Source organism: Coturnix japonica, chromosome 37 (assembly GCF_054131305.1).
Source record: "Coturnix japonica strain WE chromosome 37, WE-NBRP24, whole genome shotgun sequence".
Classification (NCBI taxonomy): Eukaryota; Metazoa; Chordata; class Aves; order Galliformes; family Phasianidae; genus Coturnix; species Coturnix japonica.
The window spans coordinates 2,401,688-2,429,063 of NC_140699.1; the positions used below are offsets into that span (position 1 = coordinate 2,401,688).

Sequence of the window (27,376 nt, forward strand, 5' to 3'; positions counted from 1 at the left end):
TGCCCTGTAAAGGAGGAGGAGCTTGTTATCTGCCTGGTGGGGAAACAGTACATCAATTGGTTGTTTGCAGTCTAATGAAGGATCCAAGTGTGCTGCCCAAAGGTGGACATTTTCACTGATTTATGCCAGAGGAAGACTCCTGGTAGCACTTCAGCTCAGTCTGATTTCAGTGTGTTGCACTCATGTCTTATTCTAGTGAATTAGGCCAGAGTGGAGTCCTTTGTTAACATAGGGTGGTCAATTGTATTTTGCCTGTAAAGCTTTATTTTTTATGCCTTTTTCTCCTTTTGCTTCAGGATCCCAAGTCCCGAAGCATTTAGAAGAGCAGGCTCAGTTAGAAGCACTGTAAGGGCGGTGGAGATGTGTGGCTGCTTACAACTGTCATGGACAGATGTCACGGGAGCTCAGCATTTTGAACAAGAGACAGGCAGAGCTGTGCTGTCATGTCTAAGGAATATGATCCCCGTAAGAGGAATGATATCTGCTATCCTGTAGGGCATCATGTTGATGGGTGATGTTAGCCTCTGAACTGCTTTTCATGACACTTGAGTGGGTCACTGGTAGCTCCCCAAAGAATTAACTGCTGTGGTGAGGTGGGAAAAGATGTCTGACCTTGGATAGCTGGCCTTTGTGCCTCAAGCACAGCAGCTGGTGCCCTCCCTCTGCAATTGTTTTGTGGGAGTCTGGGAGGGCAGGCAGGCAGGCATGGAGACATCCCTTTCACAGAGCAGAAAGGGGCTTGTCTGGCTGTGCTTGTATGCTTGAAACGTGGAATGAACTTAAATATCCCCTTTAACTTTCTTAGAAGAAATCCCATTTGCATGTTACACCATTATTAGCAGAGACAATGGGACAAACACTGGTATCCTGTTAATTATGGGCATGCTAATGATATATACTTCTGCAGTCAAATAGCTCTGTAATTCTATTTCCTGTCTTAATTTTTGCTTTGCTGTTTGAAATGTTAATGAAGCCAGAATTCTCAAAGGTCATCCTCTGAATATATCGGCTTTTTTATTTTTTTATTTTTAATTTTGTTTCAGAACAATTTAAATGAGGTTTTGTTCTTAATGTTGCTAACAGTGTTAACTTTTCTGTTTAATTAATGAAGGTGTAGGAATATGCCTTGGCCCTGGTCAGCGAGCTAAATGAGAACAGCTCTGTGTTCTTCTCTAAACCATTCCCTGCCATTTTCTGCCCTGATATGTGTCCTGTTGCCCTGTTTCCCCCAGCAGCCCCTGCCTCTTTCTCTTCAAAGATGACATGGAAGAATAGTTAAAGGAAAAAAGAAAAAGAAAAAACAAGAACAAAAAAAAAACAACAGAAAAGTGCAAATTTAGCAGAACTGAGCATTGCATTTTCCACGAGGCCATTTATCATCCTCAGAAAGTTTAGGTTCTTCACAAATAATAAAGCAAAGAACTGGTAATTGCAGTTTTCGGCTAATTGGCAGAACTGTGTCATGCAAAAAGGAGAATTTCTACACTGCCTTTGCTGACGATACTTGAAGGTTGTTTTAAACTTTCTACTAAATTAAGTGATCGTCCCTTGTCCGGGTTCAATGTTAATCCAACAGGTGGGGTTTTCATTTGTTTTTAATACTCTTAGATGACGGGGAAGTGGCAAGTGTAAGAGGTTGTTTCCACCAACTCGATTTGTGTGATAAAGCTCTCCAGGTCTGTTGTATGCACCTTCATATTGTAAGCTAGGTTCTGCTTTCTTTTTCACTGGAAAGCAAATGGAAGCTCTGGGTTATTTGGTGCTTTTGTACATGACCATACAGCTTTTTGGTGCCTTAAATACCTCTCATGCAGCCAAAGCTTCTCAGTGGTTAGAAAATGCAGGAGCCGTTTGTCTGGCTTTTTTCAGTCTGAACTGCTGACAGTTTCCAGCTTTAGGAAGCTCTCACCTGGCTCCCAGTGTTTAAGTCTCTGATACAGTGGGGCTGAAAAGGAACTGGCCAGGGGGAGGATATGCAGGTATTTGTTTCTAATGAATTAATCGAAACTGGATCAGAAGGGAGTGGTGGAATTTTTAGCTAGCTAATCTATCAGCTGTACTTGCATGTACCTACAAATCTGTGCATGAGAGGCAAGCCAAGAGCTTCTGCAGTAAACTTGCTATTTTTCACATATTTAGATAGCGTGATCATCCTGCATGTGGAGGGCAAATGTGTGAGGGGAATTTTACCTGCTTCTAATATAATCAACAGAGAGTTTGCTTACTTCTCTCATACACCGTGAAGGTGACTTTGGTCTACCTCTTACATTTCTCACTTTACAACTGAGATTGTCAGTGTCTTTTAGCTTCACTGCCTAGGGCTGGATAGTTCCTCAAATATTATTTTACAGCAAGTGTTTCCACCTACAGCGCTGAATTTGCATGTTAGAGCACTTCAAGGGCAGCTTCCCAGCCTACAGACCCTGCTGTTCAGGTAGATAGAGGACAGTTAATCAAGTGTCTGAATGGAGTTCAGCAAGCTTTGCACAGGTATTCCTGGTGTGTCTCAGTGTCAAAATGGGGCAGTATTTACCCTGTGGTGAACAACCCTGGATGCAGATATAACAGCTGCTTGGGGAGGAGTCTGTGGCATTTGTAGCTCAAGAATACCCACTAGCTTAAAACCAGGGTTGTGGCCACATAAACTTCTAATCTAACACAACTGGAGAGACTATAAGCCTCTTAAACCAGCTTTTCCTGGTTTGTGGACATCACTTGTCCATCAGCCGTGGTAGTAGAACTGCCCCAAAACTGGGGAGGAGAACCATGCTACTGGTTAATGTCTCCTGCAACACTGCTGTTCTGGGGGGTGAGGCAGTTCGATTATCTGAATGCTTACTACACTGATATTGCCAACTTTTCTTTTTTTCCTATACTATTATAGATCTAATCATAAAGTCCAGCTTGTACCCAAAGCACTAGCACATCCATCAAGACGCATTATGTTCTCTAGGGCTTTTTATTTTTATTTATTTTTTTTAAATAAAGACTGTATATTTGGCATTATATAAGAAATCAGTTTTGAGAGAAGATTGATGTTTTCAGCAGATTTTGGTATTTTATGATATTTACAAAGCCCAGAGAAGTGCAGAGGGAGAAAAATATGACTAACTTTTCTTGAGTACTCCAAATAGTTAAATTGAAGTGAAGCTCTTTGTTGTTCCCCAGCAAAACAAAAACAAAAGTCTCTTTTGTTTTGTGTGGTAATTATGGATTTTCATGAGCACTCCCTGGTAATCAGGTTTAATGACACCAAACCCAAATCACATTATAGTCATTTTCCAAGGCTGTGTTGGAGACATGCCACATTAACCCAAAAGAACAAAGCTTTCGACGACAAGAAGAGTAAAAAGACAAAGGGAAGCAGCAAAGAAGTAAGATTTTTCTTACCTGTGACTGTACCCTTTGCACAATGTGATGCTGCACTAGAGGAATAAGCACTGATATAAATATTGGAGAAATAATGTTGTCCTTGGATATCTTGGGAATCTAAGGGATAAACTTGTGTAAGGATTTACTCTTAATTTTATCTTCTTTACTATCATGTCTATTTGATTAAGCTAATAAAAAAACCGTGCTGCAGGTTGCATTATGTTATTTTAATATGCTCTTTTTCTTCTTGCTTGCTAAGCCTGACTTAGCTCAGTTGTCGAGTGCCAAGGGTTATGGGTTAGACTGTTCTGTGAGCTCATGAGCTGCAGAAAAAGGTTGGGGATTGGTGGGTTGGAGGAACTTTCTATAGGAAACTAATGGGGGAATCTCATGTCTGCTGTGATGAGTAATGCTTTAGCAGATGCGCATGAAATGATGGAAATAGATCAACTGTACCACCACATTGAGCACTGAAAATAATTTTGGAAAGCCTGTCTATCCAGGCTATCCAAATAAAAACTTGATAGGAATTTCATTGCTGAGCTGAGGAGGGGATGTGGTCAAGAAGTAGGTAACTTAAAATTCATACAGGGAACATGCTTTAACATAAATGCATGTTTTGAGTTCTGGTAAGATATGAAGTGTGCACACTGGCACACTTGTATCCATTTTTCTATTATGTCATATGCACTTATTAGTGAAAACCTCCATGTAATTTTTAATATGTGCTGAGTGAGTAAGATAACTCTCAGTGTGAATTTTCCTGCACTATAACTTTTGCTTTCTGGCTTCCACAAAGCACCGTAAGGACTTCATCTGTAATTAGTGAGTTGTTCGCATTGCTGTAAAGTGGTAACCTGCTGTAGCTATTGTCTTCTTGGCTGTACACAACTTTCAAAAATATGGTCTAGGATGTCATTATTCTTTTCTTTGTGGTTCAGAAAAGGAATCCATTTTCTTTGATAAAAGACCCATTGATCTTTGTGATCTATAAATCATTCTTTCAAAAGAAGCCCTTTGAAATATCAATTCAAGGTATTCTCACAGAATATAACTTTATAGCTTTTTCTAGTGATGGAAGATAATCCTTGCGCCTATCAAAAAGGAAAATCCATACTATTTTTCATTGAATTTTGTGACTTTAGTTGAAGCTTTCTGAAGGCCCAACATTACCATCTCTAGCCTTGTATACCATATGAAGTCAAAGCCTTTGTGTCAAAACAGCATTTCCTTACCTCCAGCAGAGCTTGAGATAATTGAATTAAAAACAGGACTGTACGAAACAGCACTCCTTGCAGCACTGCAAAGGCTTAGCACCTTTCATGAGGAACACTTGTGCTGTGTGTGATTTCTTCCTATTTCTATTTTATTTTATTTTATTTTATTTTATTTTATTTTATTTTATTTTATTTTATTTTATTTTATTTTATTTTATTTTATTTTATTTTATTTTATTGTCTTTTAAGGAACTGGTTTTCCATTACTGTAAACTGCTTTAGGAGCCCTGATAAACTCTCTCCATAGGATGCGTTTCTTAGATGCCAGCTTGAAAGTGTCTTACATCCAGTGGAAATACCTGATCTTGCATAAACCTGTCCTGGACAAATCTGCCTCTACCAAGGCTACAGGCCAGGGTCTGCTAAGACTGTCGTATTTGGTGAAACAACTGGAGGGGAGGTGGTGAGTGAGTGGTGTCATCATGCTCTCACACCAGCTGTCAGTCCTGTAGCTATCAAGTTTTTTGGCATAAGGGTGCATTCATGTTTCTCCTTATGCAATAAAGGACTGAGACTTTTCTTTGTATAATCTGAAAACCATGGCCACATCTTCAAGGAAAGCACAATGTACGATAACAATGCTGGCTCTATTGCTAGTGGAGGCTAGAGAGCGGGCCTGGGGTGGCTGCCTTTCAGTGCTATAAGTAATGAGCAGTCCTTAAGTGAACAGTTTAGAATTCCTCAGAGACGTTCAGAAACCTGCTGCACAAACCAAGGAATAAACGCAATGCAGCTCTTTTACATAAATAATCCTTTCTGTTTCTAATCTTCTGATTTATTCCCGTGGTGGCATATTGTTTGCGGTGTTTATCTCAAGGGATTGCTATTGATCTCTATTGAAGTGCTGAGGAAATGCATTTATCTGCATGAACCTGTGTCACTGTAGAGGCGCTCTCTGTCTGAGTGTACAGTTCTCCTCTTCGTGGTGATCACGCCTTATCTTTATTTCTCTTTTCCCTCCTCAGTTTATCTTTTGGGTGGCTGGCGCAGAGCAGTGGAATGCTTGGTGTGGTTTGTGAAACTGATTTAGGAAGTCAGCAGTGCTTCTAGTCCAGATCTTACCTCTTCAGTCTGTGACCTGACTGTGGATATAATGTGATTTGGTTTGTTTTTTTTTTAATAACTTTCTCACAGAGACATCTATACTTCAAGCATGTTCAGTGAAATTGGGGCACTCAGTAGAGGAGGGGAGAAGATGGTAGTGAGGAAATACTACCCAAACTGCATCCTTATTGAAGCTAAATAGGGTATTCCCAAAGGTTGAGAAAAGGACCAAGATCTGAAAGTAGCTGGAGTGCCATGCAGAAGGGGGAGGATTTTGTAGCAAATGTGTCCCTCTGTCTGTATTCTCCTCTGAGAATGTGAGGTCTGAAGGATTCTTCAAAGAGCAGAGCCTTCATCACAGGGTTGTCTCGTCTAAAACTGCAGAATAGAGTGAGAAACCTCTTAGGTCTGGTCCTCAAATGAGAAGATTAAAGAGAAAACCACACTTCTATTTTTGTTCATTTGTCCTTCAACATTAGAAACAAGGCAAATGTTAGATTTCTGTTAATTTTTTTTTTTTCCTGTTATTTTTTTTTTTTAACCTGGCTTGTATTATAGGAAATGTCAAGGTAACTGACCAAAGCTTTGGTATCATTCCTATGGGTTTTCCTGCCCCTTGAAAAAGGCAACTGAGCAGTTTTTGTGAGACCTAACATCCTGAAGATCCAGATCCAGAGCAATCAGATATGTCTTTGCCCCATTGCACAGGCTGTCACAGCAGCTGGCTTCAGGGCCTTAGGCAAAAAAATCTCCTTGGTCTTCAGCAGGATGCTGTGGAAGGAGTCTGAACTCAGATGAGTTCCTTAAAATCACCCGTAGAGTTCTCCTTCACATTTCTGTAAGGAGTTCAGATGCCATTTCACTGTTCCTTGGGATAAGTCAGCTTTGCTGTGGAAATCAGTGAGGCAGGCCATATCCTTGCTAGTTGTTCTGCAGAACCAACCTGCTTGTTCCTGTTGGCTGGGTGAATGGGATTTTGGAAAGATGCTTTATGTCTTTGAAGTATTTTTCTGGTTAAATATTGTTAATCGTCAGAACTATTCAGTTCTTAAGGTAATTTGTGGGTTTCTTTTTTTCTTTCTTTTTTATTTTTTATTTTCTTTAAATCCATTAAAGGCATGAAATGGAAAAAAATCTTTGGTTCAAGATTATTCAATGTAATTAGAACAGTGTCACTCATCTTAGTAAAATCCTCTATAAAAGTGTTTGTTTTTTTTTTCCCGCTCTCGTTAAAACTTAAATCCATGATACATAGGAAAAGATACAAGTTATTGTTCATTTACTCTGTACCTCGCCATATAATATATTCCTAGAAATAGGAGGCTCTTGGTTTTAGTTTTATAAGTTGAATGCAGCTACTGCTACTATAGGTTGCTGCATGTATGGGAGGCCTGGAAGTGCTTTCTGCTGGTATCGGATTAACTACCTCTGTAATGTATGAAATCCTCATGTAAAGGATGGCTGTGCAAGAAGTGTGGCTGGGATGTGAAATATGGATTCACTGGACACCATTAGGCAAGGCAAGCTGCAACGCTATTATCTGCTTGTAGATTGTCTTTAATACCGGAATACATGTTGAGCATCCTTCTGGCCATCAACCAGATGCTGATTGTGACTTGTTGATTTCTCGATTCCAGCTTCAGCCATGACATTCCAGGCTATGAAGAATAAGTTACTCTTACTACCAGTGCTCGAGATGATAAAGAAACTGTTATTGTTTTTCTTCTTCTCTGCTTTTGTCTTTAATTTGATTGCATAAAACCTTATTTTTCATTTTCTATTTTGTTCCTGTAGATCTCATGGTTCAGTGGAAAAGAAATCATGGGATGCTGCTTCCTTCTGCAAGCTCATCACTTTAAATTTTGATCATTCGAGTTAGTATTATTTCAAGGACTGTTCATTAATTAGGATTTGGATTGCCAAATGTGACATTGTGCCTTGTGTAATCATGTATCAACATATCAATGACTGTGCTGTTCAGCAAACTCTAATAGCCATTTTGGGCAGATAAAAATTACAATAGAAATTAAAAGCAGATTTAAGTAGTTTTATGCTTATGCTTTATGCTTATGGCTGCATATATCTAAATTTTCCAAGTGTTTCATTTGATTATTCTGGACTCATCTATTATTATTGAAAGATTTTTTCCCCCCTTTTCTATGCTTCTCATGACTTTTTTTTTTTTTTTTTTAAGTATCACAATTTGTTCCTCTCTCTGTGTGATGAAGAGACCTCCTCCTAGTTTTCTTCACAAAAGTTTGGCTTGCTCTCCACTTGAATCCTAGGAATGAATTTCATTTGTAGCCTGAAGATCCATAATCATTCTTTGTCTACATAGCTCACACCCTGTCAGAGGCTGCTGTTTCTTACAAATTGCTGAATACCTGCAGTGTTTTGCCTTCTTTCTGTTTGTAATGATTGTGTAACAGCTTCCACCATTCCCTAAGTGCTATTACTGTAGTCTGTTCTCAGTTTGCTGTGCTCAGTCTTGCACTTCAGCAAGCCTTTGATATTTCCAGTTGTCCCATGTGAAGTCTCCAACAGGCCTGATTTTACCTACCAAATACCCATTTTCCTTGGCTTTGTGAGTTACCACTCATCTGACAGTCTCTTAGATGGAACTCTATCCCTGTTCCTTAGTGAGGTTGGTGCACCTGGCTGGATTGCCAAAGAAGTTTAAAATGAAACTATTATTTGGAGACATTTCTCCCGCTGTGCCATAAACTGAGGTTTCCCGTGAGCCCATGAGAGGTTATTAACAACAGGCAGTCATGGAAAAGTTTGTTTTGCAGGACACAAATAAGTTCTATGAAATATAGTCCAGTACATTATTATTACTGTGGAGCAAAGGAATCAGGTTTTATTTGTATGATCTGGAAGCTTTGGTTTTTGGCTGGATAGAATGACTGGAAGATACTGGGAGAAGCTAAATACCAGTAATAAACACTCTTCTTTAGTGCTTTGAGCTTGTATTATATTTTTCTGTATGTTTGTCTGTTTGATATGATTGTCATAACTCAAATCCATTTGTTCTTAGGTGTTTAGGAACTGCTGTGAGCAGCTACAAGTATCATCCATTTATTTGCTCTCCCACAGGAAGATGTGTAAGAATACGAAGTTGCCTGAAAGAGACCTTTCCTGAAGTACTGATTTTGGTTCTCACTCTACAATGTGACAAAGCCACCTTCCTAAGACCTTCATCTACAGGTAATATAACACCAGCTGAGTCCATGGTGCTGCTGTTAGATGCAGCCAAATTGAAAATGTATCATAACTAACAATGCACATTGTACATCAGCATACTGAATACATGCATATGACACAGTCTGTAGCTTGGGATCTCTGGATTCCACAGGTTGGAGTATTGGGCACCATCACAGGTTGTTTACTCACCTGTATGTAATGTATGCTCACTATTTAGCAAATATGATAAATCTGGTATCAAGTTCAATGATATGGTTGGTTGAGGGAATCAGGCTCAAAGAAGAAGAAATGGTATCAAAACCAGCTGTATTCTGAAGTGCTTTTGGGGTCCTACAGTTGATAGTTTCGGAAGTGCCCAAGCAGCAGGTTGTTTTTGTTTACTTTAAAGCTTGTTGCCTTCTGATTATTTTCTTTCTCTGGTCACTTTTTCTTAAAGGGAAATAATCTGAGTACCAGGTTTACCCACTGTATTTGTTTGTGCGTAGCTTATTTGCCTTGTTCATGTTTTTGCTTGAGGGGAATGTTGTCTTTGGACTGACTAGGTACTTAGGTATTTCTCCTATGTTAGACAAAATATTGTATCCTTTACAGGGTGGGGAGTGCTACCATTTAAGACGATGGAATCAGTCTGTTCCAAAACTGTTTTATATGCATTAGGATCAAGTTAAAGAAGTTTTTTTTTCTGTTGCTATGACCAAACTGTTTCGGTAGCTTTGGACCATTTGCATCCTCATCTTTATATATTGTCATTCTGAAGTCAGTGTTTTTCTACTGCAACACTGGAGCTTTTACAGATTTTGTATTGAGAAACTCTTCCTCAGTCTGGGAACGTATTTCTTGTACAGTCCAAATTATATTCACAAATAACTTGCCTTTGTGTGAGCCCCTACCACCTCCGTGCCTCAGCATGCACCGTACTTTTACAGGATGAATACATTAAAATGCTTAGGCATTCGCGGCTAACATTTGTTCTGTTTAATTGAAATAATTTCATCACCTTCTAAACTAAGCTTTTATGACACATCAAAACTTTGGAACATTCTCTTTTCAATTATTCATAAGCCTTACAATATATTTCTAAATTTCTAGTTTAGTTGTCTCAAATCATGTTTTTATGTTTTCTCATAACAGACTGCTCTTCATCTTAAGAATGCTGTCTAACCTCTAGCTTTCTAGAAAATGTGTCTCCTATGAGCTGTAGGATGAATACACAACACAATCCACTCCATTAAAATGCACACACCATAACAATGCTAAGCTTTTGATGCAGGAGTGCTTTCAAGAAACCCGTGTTTCTTTGTGCTATAACATGTCCATTGCTGAAAGTGGTCTAGTACCTAGAGCTGCCTAAATGAAGATTGTGTTGTAGCTCGACTATATTACAATGACAGTAAATGAAGGACATATCTTGTATTCACTTACCGTGTTTTTTTTTCCAATTTACTGAAATCATGGAAGTATTTATGGTTAGGTTACCTTAACTGAATGGTATATAAGCCCACTATATGGTGGTACATCTATTCTAAGAGTCTGTAATTGAATAAAGTAGGAAAACAGGGTAAGAGTTTATTGACAGAAGAGTGGTTCTGTGTTCACAGACTTCTGCACCATCTTGTCTTATTAACTGAAATGTTGTTTCCCTAGCATATAGCTGTTCTATGGTTGTCTTAATCATTTTGCTCTGTAGCCTCTAACAGCACCCTCAATGTGCTATTAGCAGCAGGGTCGTTCTGTAAATGAATAAGACAAAATATCTGTTTTTTTTTCCTTTTTCCGGTGAAATTTCTCTGCCTACACAAGTTCTGTGTCCCTGGGAGCTGCAAGGAGTCAATCTTTGGTTCAGGTTGGGAGGAGTTTTATTTCTTTTTTTTTCTTCCTCCTTTTTAAATGTAGTTCAGCCAGCCACTTGGAAGGTGAAGATAAGATAGCACTGAGGTTGTCTGCAGACTCAAGTCACGAGGACTTGTAGGCTTCTCTCTCTGCTCACAATATAGTGTTGCAGCGGGCACTTCTTGGGATCCATGATGAAGGTGTATATTTGATTCTAGTTTCAGTGCTTTTCTCTTGGTTTCTGAAGCTGTGTTCTTGCTAAGCAGGAAGGTGTTTTTGTAGTGTTAGAATTAGCAATCAGTGTTGGAACTAATACCTTTGCTGTGAGCTGGGCAAGAGCGCTTCAGAAATAGCGCGTGGTTGTCATTAAATGCAGTGAAATGCGGCAGTGTCTTCTAAAAAAATTAACTTCCAGGATTTCCTGTGGAGCTGACTATTTTCTTGATCTTCATGTAAGTGCTCAGAATTAGTGCTCATAAAAAGATTTTAGTACTAATCCTCCTGTAGGTTCCTTTGAAATACAGTGTTAACTTTTTTTTTCTTTACTCCCGTAAAAGTTCTTAATGTGCCTCCTACGCTTCTTTCAGTGAACACACAGCCTCTGATTTATTAATGCACAACGTGTCCCAGAAATCAGTTTAACTGATTCCCATCCATCATTCAGCACCATTTCTTCTATTATGTTACAGTGCGGGTGTCTTTGAAGCCCTATTTTGTATACACTGGGTGATAGTTCCGTCTAACTTTTCTGAAAAAGAGATAGAACTCACCAGTTTTATTATTTATGATTGAAGGGTGCATTAGTAAGAGCAGAGCCAGAAACCTACTTTCCATAAAAATGTTGAATACTGTTTTTCAGAAGCTGCCTTTCATTTACGCTTCTTAAGTTTTAGGAAATAAATTTAATGATCAAGAAAGGACTGACAACACCAGTTCAAACAATGTTTAAGGCCAGGTCTGTGTACAAAAGCAAGGTCTGCAATCATACATTGTGCATTACGAATTAATCTAAACCGGAAATGTTATTTCTTGAAGGCCTGGAGCAAAGACGATATTTATTCCAGGCAAGTACCTTCTGTTCTGCCATGTTGTGTCTGTCCATTGCTCTTAGCTGCCTGTCATCTCTGCTGAATGCAAAATACATTGATTGTCACTTCTGCCCTCTGACATTATTGAAGCCTAAATAGAAGGATGTAGAGCTAGTATTTGTTATGCTACATCAGCCATAACATACTTCCTGTACCAAAACAGTCTCGTAGTCTCTGATGTTCAAAAGTAAGCAATGTCAGGGAAACAAAGACAAGCCCATCACTTGGGGACTTGTTTTATTAGCCTCCTCTAGCTAAATACTCCCTGACCTACATCTGGAGCTTGTCTGCAATTAGGAAATAACTATGTCTGCTGTGTTGAGCAAATCAGGAGAGAAGCTCTCAAAACAAGTGAGCAGTGGGTTATGCCTAAGCTGGGGATATTTAAGGCAGAATCCTGAAGTTCACATTCAAGCACGGAAAGTGAGTGACGTGGTAACTTTCTGGTGCGCAATCCTACACCCTGGTCAGAAAGGTGACTGAAAGCAGCCCTCTGTGGGTTTGCTGATGGAAAAGCTGAGTTACCAGACTTTGATCCATAATCAGCACCATTATTCAATGAGACGGTTGGGATGGCCCATGTTAGAGTCAGGCAGTCTCTAATCTTTAAGTAGGAAGTTTGCAAAGCCTTGGATCAGTTACATTCTGAGTAGGAATAAGCTCTGTTTTTTTGTGGGGATTGAATATCAGTAAGACTCCACCAGCAGGGCTCCCCTTTGCTCCCACAGTGAGGTGGTGTCCACAGCTCTGTACCTTTTCCCACATTTCATGGTGTCAGTGTGGAATTTTTAACAATCAGCAGCACTTAAGTTAGCTAAGAGGCAGGCAGTGTGTTGGCACTGCCAAGAATGTCAGCAAGCAGTTTGTGGCCACCCCACATAATTGACACATCAGTGCGTTATTCAGAGTTTGCTCCGTACAAACTGTTAAACAATGAGTTAGGATTGCCAGCAAGGATAGTCAGTTTGGGAGTATGAAAATGTGTGCATCAGCATCTCTAAAATAAGAGAAGAAGAAGCAGCTTTGAGTCTGGGAAAGATTTACAGGTAGGCAGCACCCACTTGCTTTAGTTAAGACTGAAAGAGAAGAGCTGAAGGTGACCTGTAGGGGTATAAATGAAGCTGGTGTGTGTAGTAGCAGAATAGGGATTAAAAGACCTGAGGAAGGGAACTGACTATCAGTGTTTGCTAGTGAGGAAGAGGAACCTGCAGCTTTTGGATGAGTACAGAGCTCTTCACTATTCAGTAAGAACCCAAACAGATTGAATGCAGTTTCCTCCTTTCTGGCTAAACAAAGACTGATGGAATATTACAATAAACTTCAGCCTTTTACTGCTTTAGTCAGTATAAAATTATAGAGAACAGGTCAGCCCTGTGAGTGCAGAGGAAATAGGTCAGGGGTAAAGCATATGAACAATAGCATCTCCATTTTCATAAGATATATTATTCCTGTTTTGAGGCAGATTCCGGTCTTTGTGAAGTGCCAGAGGGCATCTGTTGTGAACTCTGGAACAGGTAGATGAATGGTGGCTGAATTTAACTAATATAAGGAAGCCTTCATTAACTAATGAACTGAATAAGTACAAAGAGAAACTGAGCTTGAATAACTCAGCTTCTCCTCTGAAAAGAAGAACAATGGCATGGAAATCAAATAACATACTCCTTACGTGGGAATAAATTTCTGGCCAATCAGTCCTTGATTTGTTTTCCAGGTTGTACCCGTGCTGGCAAGCTTCATTTCTCATGAGTTGCTGGTAGTTGCTGGCTCTGGGATTCGTGGGTGGTTTATGCCAGAAGGTGAGTCCCAGTCTTGGCATTTGAGCTCTGTGTTCCACATGCAATGTAGTTGTCAGCATTTGGGCTCATGACCTTATTCTGACTGACATATCCTGTCCTATGCCCTGGAAAACCCATATGTGCACAATCCACTGTGAAACAGAGTTCATAGAGAGGACACGTTATTCATATAAACCTTGTTTTGAAATCTTTGGTCTTTGCCCTTTACCTGTTTATCTGTAAGTTTATTTACAAGACTGCTCTGTGTCCATTTGTGTCTAGATGATAAGTGACAAAATCAGATCTCACTTAAGGCTTACACTTGTTTACTTCTAGAAGATGGTGTGATATAGGTGCTAGGAGAGGTGAATCTATTGCAAAACAAAACAAAAATATTTCATTCAAAATTGAGCTTAGATACTTTCTTCTTGTAGTTCAGACTCTTTTACAAGGAATACAAATATGCAATCAGGTAATAGTGCAATCAGTGTCCTAATCAAAGTCAGGGGTCACTTGCTAGATGATCTCTTCGTTTGACACAAGTAGTAGGTGGCCAGATAGATAGTAGAGGACAGGCAATTGCTATAGATAAAGAAACAATACAACCAAAATAAATTCAAACTTTTTTACTCTTATGACAGCAATATGAGTCATGCTGAAAAAACCTTCACAGCACACCTTTGTTTTGTTTTTTTTCCCCTGGTAAATATTTCAAAGGCTGAATATGAAATTTGGGTACAATTATTATTCCATTAAAAATAAAGATGTACTGCATCTGATTTCACTGTGTATCCAAACAGTTTTTAACATTTTTTTTTTTTTTTTCCAGAACAAAATTGCACCAAGTAAATTTGTGCTAGAAACTTGCACTTAACACAGGAAAGAAACATTATTTTCTGGGCTGAGTGTACAGATGCTGCTGCTTTGGTACACGTGAAGTTCTTTTGTGTTTTATAGTCAAGTGTGTGATTTTTTTTTTTTCCACGTGGATGTACTTTTCTTTTGAAATGCCATAAAAATGTATTTTCTCCACTTCCAAACAAAGATCAACAAGTATGTGATGCACTGACATGTCAGCAGTTACACAGGATAATTTTCCATGAAAAGGATGCTAATTAACTTGAATCAAAATGAATTTGAACTAGAACTTGCCTTCTGGTGGGTGAAGCATGTAACCAAAGTAATAGCCTATGAAAAAATGGGACACGTGTATGAAGGTTTTTCTTTTGTGGTGTGGCACTCAGGAAAATACTCTTCATGTTGTGGAATTTCACGGTGCAGTGGTTGGTTTCTCTCTATTTCATTCCCCATAGATACTCTTGAAGCAGAACTGCTGAGTCACAGCCTGCACCAGTGACGGAGCTCCTGGTGGGAAGGCAGGGCCTACCCAGGGGAGCTTAAGTGCATGTAATGTGTCTGAGTGATTGGAAGGGCTGGAGCCAAGATCTACCCTTTCCAACACCTCATTTGAGGGTTGGTGGTGAAGGTGAGGATATCTTGTTGGAGATTCCTGTATACCTGAGGCCTTCTCAAAGTAAGTAGCTACTTTTCTTTATTTCTGTGTCTGCTGTGTTTGAGCAAATCCTCACTTGTTGCAGCCTGTGATCTTGCTCCTCTGCTGTTGTAGTTGTGCTTTCTGTTGTGTTACAGCCCTAAATTGTGCTCTTAGTCTGTGGTAGCTCTATGGGCTTTTTCCAGACCTTATTTAAAAACAAATGGAAAATGGGCAAAGTGGGTGTGAGAGTCAGACGAAAAAGTTTGGGTTTCACAGTGTCAACAACATGTATTGCCTCCTTTGGATTCCTTGACAGGTGACAAAAGATCAGAATTTCTATATTCTTCGCTGCACTATTTGTTACAAGGCTATACTACAAAAGGAGAACTGTGGTTTCTTTTTCCTATTTCCATTTCTTTTCTTCCTGTTCATTAAACTTCTCTTTGTAGAACACAGTTTATCAACTGGATGTATATGAAAGGATGCAGCCTTTTCAGCCAGAAATTTGACTCAAGCACTGCTGTTGAGAGGAGAATGCCAGTTGTGCTTGACAACTTAGTACTCTGTTGAGTGTGGAGTAGCTTTTGATTAGTTTTAGTTTTAATGTAGGCATTCTGCAGGTGAGAGGAGGTTCATGTAGAATCAAGGTAAATGTTTTTGAAAGGTTGTTTCATTTGATCAAGCAGCAATAATAAACTTGCAATTGTTGCATATATATTTCTAGGCAAGTCAGTAATTTGCTTCCAAAGTGATTTGGTTATGTTTGGCCACTCGTAATGAAAAGCCTTATTCTGATTAATCTACAGCACATGTCAATTAATCTCTTGTGTAAGACTGAACTATAGTGCCTAATGTGGTTCTTCAAAGTGATAACCCTCTTATGCTTTGCTAAAAAAGTACTTGTCTTTGCAGTTCTGAAATAGATTAAATTAAATTTCACATTGTTGCTGTGAAGAGAGGAGGTAGGAAGAGCCCAGTCTCATAGAATCATAACTGGAAAGCAGTTTTGCTCTTCATGAACACTCTTGTAACCTCACTGTACTAACCTATGGGCAGAACCTAAAGGAAATGACATAAAATCCAATTTAACTTCAGACTCTTTCATTTTATAAGCAAGAAGAATTTGTGAATCTGCATAGATGCAATTGAACAAAATATGTAATGCAAGCCCTTTTTCATTGACTTAATTTAACCAATTTCAGCCACGTGTCAAATCACATGAGGGGGATGCTCTAGAAACTAGTAAAGTCACAAACCTCTTAACTAATCTTGTTGATGCTAATTTAAATTCTTGTAATAAATTTCTATTATAAAAATATCAGAGGGAAATAGGAAATGCTGGTACATAATGCTCAGGAGATATGAAAACTAGTCTGATTGGCTGGGAAACTTGTGCCTTTCAAAATTCCACACTTACGAGCAGTCCTATGAATGTTTTGGTCAGTTGCTGGCATTTAATGAAACCTGCAGAATTCATGGCATCTGTAAGAGTCCCACATTGCTTTAGTTGATGATGGGGCTTGGGCCAACAGGCTCAGTGTCTCTGGATGATGGATCTCAGGTTGAAAATCACTGTGCTCGCTCACCCTTCTGATCATCCTGGACGTCAGATTCATGGGAAATCAAAGTTGCTTTGTTATGCTCATTTCTGAATGGAAACGCTTTGCATGCCTCTCATGTCTACATCTGGGCTTTGGGTCAGATGCTTTGCACACTCAAGATTTCATTCAGTAGCTGTGGCAGAGTGCATCATGTTAGGTTTTCATTCGTCAGTCCTGGGTGCTTGAAACTGTAAGGAAGAGCCATTCTCACAATATGAGTGAGAAACCTGAAGTTGTGGGGTCCTCAGCGCATCAGCTGCAGCTGACTAGCTAGTTAAAGATAATCTGGTCTTTCTAATTTAAAAATGTAGTGTAAGATGATAAGTTAAAGGGAACACTGTTACGGTTGTACATGACGCTAGAATAGATTTGTCCTCAGTGCTGTTACAAAACAAGTCTCCACAAACAAATTTTAGTGTCTCATTAAAGACTGCTTTATTGAGAGCATAGTGAACAATGGATATTTAAGGTTATTTTTTGAGAGCAGAAATAATTTACGTTTAAAGAAAACTTTGACTTTATTTCTTGACCATCTTAAGCTATAAATCTTAAGCTGTGTTTTACTTGCTCTGTTATTACCAGAAATGCAGTGTAGTAAAACATGAAGTACTCAAAAAAAACCCCGCAAACATTATTGAAGTCTTATATGGGCACTTAATGTTGAAACATCTTTACTACCAGTTTATAGACACTTAAAATATCATTGTCCTATAAGGTCAATTGCTCTTGCAACTTCACTAATGGCAGTTACACTGCCTACCCTGTATTGCATTAAATCTTCGTGTACTTATTTAGAGTCATGTGCTTCTTCCACTTTCAATGCTCTTACATATGTTATAGGAATCAGAACTTTTAAAGCAGGCTTTTAAAAATCGGATGTAACTTTTAAATCATATGTGCCTTCCTTTTGTTTATTTCTAGAGCTGTTAGAGACACAAATGAAAATGCTTTTGTAATATAATTGATGTCTGACTATAACATGAATCTTGTCATATTCAACTTTTACCTCTGTTCTTGTACTTGTATCATTCTGCTCTTTTAGCAGAATTGAAGAGGATAGTGTCTGGTCTTGATAGCTTGGGATACAAAAAGGGATCTATGGCGAGTCCTAAATGAAATCATTTATCTGCTTTAAAACTATACTTCAAGGACTGTTATGCCTTCAGCAGAGATTTGCAGGGGAGGGGAAGAGATCAGAAGGAAAAACTGAAGCGATGGGTCATCATGACATACTTGCGTACAAGCATCAATAAATACACTTCTTAGGGGCAGTTGCTGGTACGTCTTCCTCCCAAATATGAGTACAGAGGTATGGTGTCTGCCAGCACCCACTGGGCAGCTCAACACACAGCTACATGCCACACACACTCAGGAGAATGCACAAAAGGTAATTTGTGTAGGCATAAATATATGTACCGAGAATATAATTCCTTAGGAGCAGGCAAGCTGATTGTTTGATTCAAATTGTTTCTTAATTGAAACACAAAACAGCTCCTCTTTAATCTTCAGAGTACTTGAAATCATGTCTAGCTGGGAATATATGAACAACAGTATATGAACTGCATCTCTGAGGAATGATGTCTTTACTTTTTTCCAGTAACAGATGCCATTTGGATTAACAAATAGGGATTCTCCTCACAGCAGCAGTATCTGATGGGGTTATCAAATTCTCTGAAACTAAAGAGAATGTGACAGTGACATCAATCAGATGTTATTGCTGCACATACAAATTCATTTGCTAGCCCAAGTGGTAGTTCATTTTTGTGCAGCTGGGAAATTCCTTTCAAGATTTGGTAATAGCTCAGCAGTGTGTATGAGTGGATTTGTATACATAAATGACATATATGGGTGCTGTGGCAGCAGTACAAAGCCATACAAATCTGGAGCTGTTTGTTCCTGATTTGAGGCTTTCCATCATCAGAGCTTTGTCTTTTTGGCCTGTGTTAAACATGGGGCGCATAACATCAAGTTGAAACTTGCCGTGGTAGATTCACAGATGTTTCACCTATGTATTTGTTAAATTAAATGTAGGTCTGTAGTGACAAATTTCAGTCTTGATTAAACCTACGTCGGATTATAGTCTGGTGCTGCAGTTTTCACGTTCATTTTGTAGTGGAGTAGGTATCAGGCTTAAAACCTTAACTTATATCCATAATATTTAGAGGATGTTCAACACTAGACTTCTGTTATAACATTGCCTTTATGGTTTTAAATGGTAATTGCCCTAGTGGCTATTTTATGCACTCAAGTATAAGTGCTCTATATGTGTATAATACCTGGATTTAACAGTTGTCTTTGTTCAGAGCCATATCAGGCATAGCAACAGCTCCTATGGGTCAAAAGCTTTTGCCTTTTGAATACCCTCAGTGCCTCTCTGAGTTGACCTTCTCTTAGGAAATAGGTTCACAATAGGGCTGAAACGTCCTGAATGCATTTCTCATTTCGTAGTGGAGCATTGCAACTGCTATGTCCTCTTGGGCTTTGAGCTTTGAAGAGCTCCTCTTCCTTATGGCTGCTTTTAGACAAGAAAAAATATGCCAGCAGACTCTATATCTGTGCGTTAGCACTCCATGTACTGCATTCACTTTCTGGGCTGTTGCATTAATTTCACAGTGTTTTCCAATATCTAGTAGCTCTGAATCAAAAGAATCTTGGTCTTTTCTGTTTCTAGCAGTTCTGGATTTAGAACAGTCTAGAAATTAAACGATGTCCTAATCTTTCCTTAGTGGCAAATGAGGGAAGAGTACTTGTCTGTGTGGGCATGGCCAAATTGTGGCACTGGGACTTACAGTCCTGATGTTAATCCATGGAGAGAACATCCTCCTATCCACACTGTTATTGGGCCATGAGAAATTAGTTTATTATGAACAGGATTTAGGAAAAAAAAATTAATGAAGTGTCATTAAAATATATATATATATATATATACACATATATATTTTTTCTTAAAGCACCCTGTAAAGTAAAAGCATGAATTCAGTTTGTTTGTGGAGTCAGAGGCATCTCGATATGTATTCGCACTTGTTAATGAAGGGGGACAGCTGCCTGGAGATGCAGAAATTGTAGTTGAAAGGAACTCTGAGAAACACTTATAAGTGTATGTCTATGTATTTTTAGATAGTCTTTTGTACAGATTTGTATCTATTCACTGTAAGAGAAACGCTATCCTTTTACAGTCTCCATTGAGTGGTATTGGCTTTGAAAGGTATATTCCACCCCTGCTTTGTTCACATATGCACATTATTTCTATTTTAAGGTTTGCTGTGAGTAAAAGCAATCACTGGGTAGGATTCATCTCCTTACAAGTATGTCTCTTTAGAGTCAGTGGAGATCACATCAGGACAGTCAGTAGATTCTCGAGTGCAATTCCTGCTATCTTAAAGCAACACTTAAATAGGTCAGATTAATTGTGCCTGAGAGGTTTATTTCTTTCCACTGATTATGGAGGGAGAGTAGATGTTTGTATCACAGTCATCAGCTCTGAAGCTCAGTGATGTGCATCCCACCTGTGGTGTCAGCACAGAGTGGTTCCTGCAGTGAGGTGCTTCCCATCTACTGGCCTCCCGCTCTGCATTTCTGTGGTTCTGCTTTCCTGCACACCAGTATGATTTTTGCCTTGACATTAGAGTTCATAGATGTGAAAATGTAGTCTCCAGATGTTTTAATTCTGCCTGTCAGCACAAGAACCACATTCTAAAACACTTCATTTGACATAATGCATAGGAGAGAAGTGGAGGTGCTGTAGGAGACTTTGTCAAATGGGTCCTTTGCTGTTACAACTAGGGCAAGTTAGCCCTGTTTTGAGCATGGTTGGATTATGCAACCTCCAAAAGCCTCTTCCAGTCTGGTTAATTCTATGACTCTTCATCCAGAGTTTTTCAAATTCATGGTTATTAGTGGCAGGTTTTAAGTCAGGCAATCTGTCTTTTAACAGGTCATAACATAGCAGCCAGTCTTGGGCCTGTACCTTGCTATCTGACCTATTCCTGGGGCTGGATGAGGAGAGCTGCCTGGATTTTCTCCATGAAGTTAGGCGGGATCTTCTGTAGGTACTCAGCAGAGCATTGCTTGGCAAACTTTTTTTCCCCTTTCCTTCCTCTACAAAGAATAAGTATATAGAATAAAGTGAAAGAAGATATTTTTCTGTTCTGCTAAGGCAATTTTGTAAGACTTGGCGTGAGTATCCTGGGAGTCTAAGCTAAAGATGGTGAACATATGGGAAAGCCCAGGAGGAAGCACAGAGTTTTAGTTTTCAAACCTTACTCTTGGATTGCTACAGTAATGTAATGAAAGGACATTAAATGAGCTGAAGTTATTAAACCCTAAAGGTTACAGAGTCCTATTGGGGGCCACATTCAAAATGTAATTAAACCAAGTCCAGATATTTTAATTTCTAGCTGGAGATTTACACAACATAAGTAGATTCTTCTTCCAATTCTAAACTTTATTGAAAATAAGCTTGTTAACTTGTTTATTTCTCTCTAGCAGTAACTGAATAGACATTGTTTAGAGCCACTTGGCTCTAGTAAAACAGTAGGTACCAGTATCAAAGAGTCATGGTTCAAATCAGATCATGTATCTGGGAAAACAGATGCTTGCACTCTGCTATTAAAGTCTCACTCCCCCAAAACCATGTAGTGTGCAAATGGTTATCCATTCTGATCCTCCAAGGCTCTCCCTGCCTGTTGTTCCAGATGGTCCATTGCTGGTATAATGCTCTCCATTACAGTGTGTGAGAGAACAATGGTCCTAGAACTGTTAATTCTGCTTATTAGGAATATAGGGTTACACTTATAAGAGGTTGTTTCCATCTAAAACATTCCGATTTCATTGTAAAATGAACTTGAGTGAGTTTAACTCTTCAAGAACACTATCTTTAAAAAACAAAACACAAGAACAACAACAACAAAAAGTTCACCAAACATGAACACCACCGAGAAAAATCCTTAAAACAAGCCAAAATCCAAAACCAAGGACATATCTTTATGGATTTGACTTGGCTTCCTATTGCTGGATTGGCTCAGCTTTTAGTAGTCCCTTCTCTCCTTCTGTCTGACTAGCTGCTCTTCTCTGAAGGAGTCGGATTGGCTCTGCTATCTATTTTCCTCAGGGAGAAAGCTGGCATGTGGTTCAGGTGCCTTGTGCTGCAGTTTGCAGGTCTGTGCTGGAAAGCTGACTCTTGAGATGACCTGGGTGAAAAAGAAGACGTCACTCCCTCTGCCCCACATCAGTTTATTTCTTCGACTAATTCTGTGACCTGTTTGGGCATTGTGACTCCAAACAAGTTTATTCATGAAACACATCTTGAGTGTGTCCTGTGACTGCCTTGGAGCTGGGAAGATGATTTGAGGGGGCAAGAAGCCAGCAGTCTGCCTTGGTGAGTTGTGCGCACACTAGCTAGGGTTTGAGTGACCTGGAATAATCAGGCACTGGCAAGGTATACCTGGGTGCTGTGAAAAGGTGTGGATTAGAATTCTTAAGGTGAGGGGAGACTCAGTCCTAAAACTCGCTCCTTGGTTGTTTGTCTTGACTGTTGGAGGCAACGGGCTGGCACTGAAAAAATGCTTAAGTTTTAAATTCAGAACCAAAACCTGCAGCAAGCCAAATCACCTTATTTAGAACTTACTAATTGCTTATAACTTTGCTACATCAGTGAAGACATTAGTTAGAAGCAATTGTGGGGCAAGGAGGAAGATAAGAACATGTTTTTAAGACTGTCTTAATATTCAGTCGTACTAAACAAGGTTGCTATGCTTGAGACAACAAGAGTAGAGGAGAACTGCTGAGAGTTGCTCTCCTGCTGGAAGGTGTTTGTGTTTGGAAGTACAAGCACTCTGCCCAAGAGACAGCGGGCTGCAGGCTGGCGTAAAAGCTGCTTCAAGGACAGAATCCAGTGAGAATGGTTTGTATGCAGGTGGAGGAGAACATGAACCTTGGGCACCACTCTCCCTTTTTTGTTTTGTTTCTCTACTCTGATAGGGTTGTGTAGGGCTGGGCTTCTTAGAGGAGTAACTGTATTAAAGACAGCAATTCCTGAAAAGGTCAATTTAGGATACCTTCGTCTTGATCGGTAAACAGACAAAAAAATAGATGTGTGAGTTTTGCACTTGAATCTCGATGAGCAGGAGGCATGTGGTAATGTGTGAGAAGAGCCTCAATGTGCAGAGCAGCCCAGAGAGACCAGTTCAGCAGCAGATCTGGATGTGGGAGTCAGACAACGCTCCCACATTAATTAATGAGGTGAGGAAATAGAATCACACGTTTTCCAAGTTTGTTCTCCAGAGAAGATTTATCTGGAAAAGCTTCTGTGTTGATTTAATGGAGATGTGCACACTATGAGGTGTTTGTATGAACAGTTCTGAGCTATTTGGATGCATGTCCCAAAAGCAGAGTAGGGCAAGCGGTGAGAAACTTCTCCCCTGCTTTTTTATTTGCTTACCTTATTTCTCACTGAACGAAGGTGCATTGGGTCTGAGGGCAGTGTCTGAGCCAGTTACTCCTCTGTCCTTCCGGGGTACAGTGCCAGTCCCTGCCTGTTCCCTGCCGGGTGTTTCCTGAGGGAAAACTGAATGAGGAGTGGGGAGTGAAGAACCTGTTTCCCCCAGGAGAGCAGCTCAGGGATTTGTATTGAAACAGGCCAATGATTGAGCTTAGTCCTTAACCAAAGTGTTAATGCTGGCAGCTTGCCTGCACAGTATAAAAAAAGAAGTAAAAAAAAAGGTAGGGGGAAGGATGAGGGTGAAGATGTGGATGGAAAAGAAAACACAGCAGCCTGTACAACCCATGCAAAAGGAACAAAATGAATGTGCTACAAGGAAGGCAAGCTTCCTGGGTGAGGTCAGAATGGAGAGGGGAGCAGGTCACAGGCACAAGCTTGAGAAGGTTAGCTTTGAAAAGCACTCCAATGGCTTTTTTCTGTGCTAGGGAGCAGCAGCTGTTGGTTGTGCCTCTGCTGAGGTTGAATTTTGATCTACTTCAAGCTGCAGTAAAAAAGATGCAATATCCTCTGCAAAATGCCTGCTGAGCACAGAGCTGGGTTTGCAGGGATTGCATGGGTAGATCAATCTATTGGCTTATTAGCTAAAATGATCAGGAATTGCATCACAATGGACTATCGATGTCCCATAGCAGCTGATGGCTCTGAATTCTCATCTCTTCTCTTTGAATATCTATTTTATGTATGCATGTATATATATATATACATACATACATGTATATAAATATAGATTTAAGTTTCTTCATAAATTTTTAGGATACAGTGCACTCATACCTTGTAACAGTTGTATCTTCTGAGATAATTGTGCCCTTAATTTTTTCTGCTGGTTGTTTCTTCTAGGCTTGCCATCTGTGGGACTGGCAGTCCTCAGTGGCTTCAAACATCCCAGTGAAATTTGATCTGATCTTTCCTTTTTCTTTGTCTAAACAAGCATGGTCTAAACTAGTTGGTTCAGGGTGCATGGCACACAGAGCATGCTTGACTGAGAGTTTCCAGGCAGGGTGAGGATCCTTATGAGGAAAATCCATTCTCTTCAGTGAAAGCTGCCTTCAGAGCCTGGGAGCCCTGGGACAACTGCAGCCGTGCCTTGCAGTAATCTGGTAAGCAAGAGAAAGATGAGGCTGATTGGAAAATAAACCGAAATGATACAGTATTTGCAATGGATAGCTTTCCTCCTATCTCTGCATATATTGAAAGTTTGTGCTATTTGATGATGCCTCTCCTTTCCCTACCAAATGTTTTACTGTTTTGCTGCTTGCTCTGAAGCTCTAGCAGAGACCTGCTGTGGTACCTAACTTCTAATCTGAGGGTCAGCAGGTTGGGCTCATTCAACAGCAAACTCTGTGGTCACTAAAGTGTCACTGATGCCATGTCCCGAGATACATCCCAGTAAGGTTTTCCAGAAGTGAAAAGATGACAGTTCTGACAAAGGCCGATGAAGTGGGAATTATCAAAGCAATGTAAAAGGGGAGTGTGTTCAATGAAGAAAAGAGAAGTTTCCTTTTGGGATTGGGGGAAAGGACTGAAATGAAATGAAGCTTTCTTGTAAATATAATAGAGAAACTATTTGCTGGCTTGGCTGAAAGACAAAGTTAGCATGAAGTAAACCGGACAATGAATTGTACAGACAGTTGGATAGGCAGGCCTTGGATTTCTTCATAAAGACCATTTCCTGTGTGTTGTTAATCCTGTTGATTTAAAAACAAAACAACAACAAAAGGTTTCCTTAATTGTCCAGAAGTTTGCTGGACCCAAACCTTGATGGTTATTACGTATTTTCCACAGATTGCACAAATCTAAGTTTAGTTTGGATGTCATTCTAGCTGACTCTTTTTCAGCCATGCAGTGGAATTTGAATGTGGGTTATTATAGTGGGTCCCTTTTTCCTTTACTGACAATTTTCCCAGCGGTGTAATCAGTCTGTGATAAGTTTTGATTCTGCGTTAACTCTTGTGAGATTGTTTTTATGGATTCATAAGGAATCAGACCTTTGGAACCTGCGTTAGCAGAACAGAAAAACTTTTCCTCTTGTCCTCTGGATGCAGAAACGTCGTGTCACCTAGAAAAAGTGACACAGTAATCACAAGCTGAATGTGAATTTGCAGAAGAGGGCTGTTGTATGGTCCTTAGCTTAGAACTGCATGATGCTTCTTCAGAAGGGAGACCCTGAGGAGGCGTTCAAAATGGAGTACTTGATATGCTTCATGTAAAAACCAATGCCTTAGTGGAAATCATGTGTTGCATTTTAATATTTCTGGTTTTGCTAAGGGAGAGGAGAAAAAAATAATCCAGGTTGCTATTTCTAAATGAGTTCTAGCAGTGACCCATACAGTCCACCTTCTTCTTTTACACAGGCACACAAGGGATCTCTCACAGTAAAGAGTGCTAAGTTTGCATGCTTAAATTTAAAATCCTGCTTAAATAGAGTTTAACTAAGACCTTAACTCTCTTGACATTAGACCTAATAATTATTAGGCAAAGCAAGTACTGTCTTTTATTTAACTAATGGGTAGAGTTGGAAGGAAAAAAAAGACAAGCTCCTGGGTGTAAAAGAATTTGTCTTTTTTTTTTTTTTTTTTCCCTCAACATCTCTTAGCGAGAGGTGGGGAGAATGAAGTATTTTCTCTTTCCATTCAGTGCTTTTCTTGCCCATGTCCTTGATTGACCATAACTCTGTTATATACTACATTATGAACTATTGCTGTTCTGTGGTTGTGTGATTAAAAATGAGAGAGGTCCTATTGGGGGAAGCTGCAGTCTGACTGGGACTAGACTCCATGGTGAGGTGCAGTAAGCAAAGGAGCAGCATCCGGAAGAGACAGTGAAAAAAGCATGTTTACAAAGGCCAGTTCTCCATGTGGTTTTGGTTTTGAAGACCAAGTACGTAATGCAGTAAGCTTCAGAAGCTATCAGCAGCTTCTCCTAGCTGACAATTCAGGTACTGGGGATAAAAGAAGTGATTTTGAAGGAACTGATGAAACTTGTGAGGTTACATGTTAACATCCAGTAGATGTGAGCTCCCAATTGCCAAGCTGGCCTCTGTGTTCTTTCATTTTTTGAGGCCTGTGGCAGATGTAGGAAAACATGAGGAATTCTGACCTGTGAATTAGGTTGGGATCTTTAATTAGGCAGGGAACACTTAGGAAAAAAATTGGCCTGAATGGGGATTTTTGAGCAATGAGCTGATTTGAGAGGTTCAGGTTTGATATCCTGCCAACTAAAGTTTTGCATTAATACTCAGGCCTCTCTTGCTGCGTGAAGTAGGATGGAATCTGTTTGGGTTTGCCCAGTTTAGCAACATTTTAACTGGTACAAAGCACATATAAACTGTCTGCAGGCTGCTCAGTGTCCCTGACTCATGCTGGATACAAGCAGCAGTTAAAGTTACAGCATCCCATTCTCCAGCTATGCCTGGTCTAACAGGGCAATATCTGCTTGAGACTAAGAATGGTGTGGGTCTTCCTGGCCAGTTGGAAGAAAGCTTTAGCACGCAAGCCTGGATGTGGAAACAGTCTCGTCTGCAAGAGTCTCATTTCCATTGTTCTGAGACCTCATTTTCTATAATGATGTGGAAACACTGCTAATGAATTTCAATTCATGTTCATCAGATCTCTTGGATTTGATCAAATATAGGCAGGTCTAGTATAAGACTCAGTTAAAGGGGATTTAGTTTCTCAATAGCAGGAGTTATGTTCTCCCTATTGCCCTGTATTATCCAGCATCAGAACTAAGCTTGGTAGAGCCTGTTGCAAAGGTGGAATGTGCTTAGCTTAAAAACTAGGTCAGGGTCTGAGTAGGCAGTGATTAATATCAGGGTTCAGACCATGTGTAACCCATTTCTGTGAAATATTTATATTCTCAAGAAGGATTTTATCATGGGAGGATTTCCCAGCAGGTTAGGCATATACCAATGTAGCCTTCATTTTTCATGCTGTGATTTAACTGGGTCTATTCAAGAAATGAGTAATTGCTACATCATTGTGATTTTTTGCTTTATCTTAGAACTGCAAGTTTACCTGTTGCCTACAGGGTTCTAATATGAACCTGGTGAACCACGAACGAAATGCTGTTTTGGAATGTAGCTGAAATTAAATCTTGATGTGGATCCTTTGCATGATTTCTAGAATAATGTTCTGCAGGGTATCCCATAACACTGCTGTGATTCTAACACTTGCCTGTAAGAATGTTTCCAAT

General features: G+C 39.6%; 1 protein-coding gene across 4 annotated transcripts in view; it reads left to right on the forward strand.

Annotated features, from left to right (window-relative positions):
* The window catches only part of LOC146754902 (receptor-type tyrosine-protein phosphatase T-like), a 254,945-nt gene that overhangs the window by 19,025 nt on the left and 208,544 nt on the right, over positions 1-27,376 (forward strand). For 3 of the 4 annotated variants that reach the window (XM_085526644.1, XM_085526642.1, XM_085526643.1), the window contains exons 2-4: positions 8,790-8,900; positions 13,527-13,611; positions 14,904-15,124. In XM_085526644.1, the coding sequence (XP_085382770.1) occupies positions 15,001-15,124 (124 nt within the window). In that variant the 5' untranslated portion in view covers positions 8,790-8,900; positions 13,527-13,611; positions 14,904-15,000. Of the gene's footprint in view, positions 1-8,789; positions 8,901-13,526; positions 13,612-14,903; positions 15,125-23,990; positions 24,283-27,376 lie in introns of those variants that run through there. The other variant, XM_085526645.1, reaches the window with a different exon arrangement.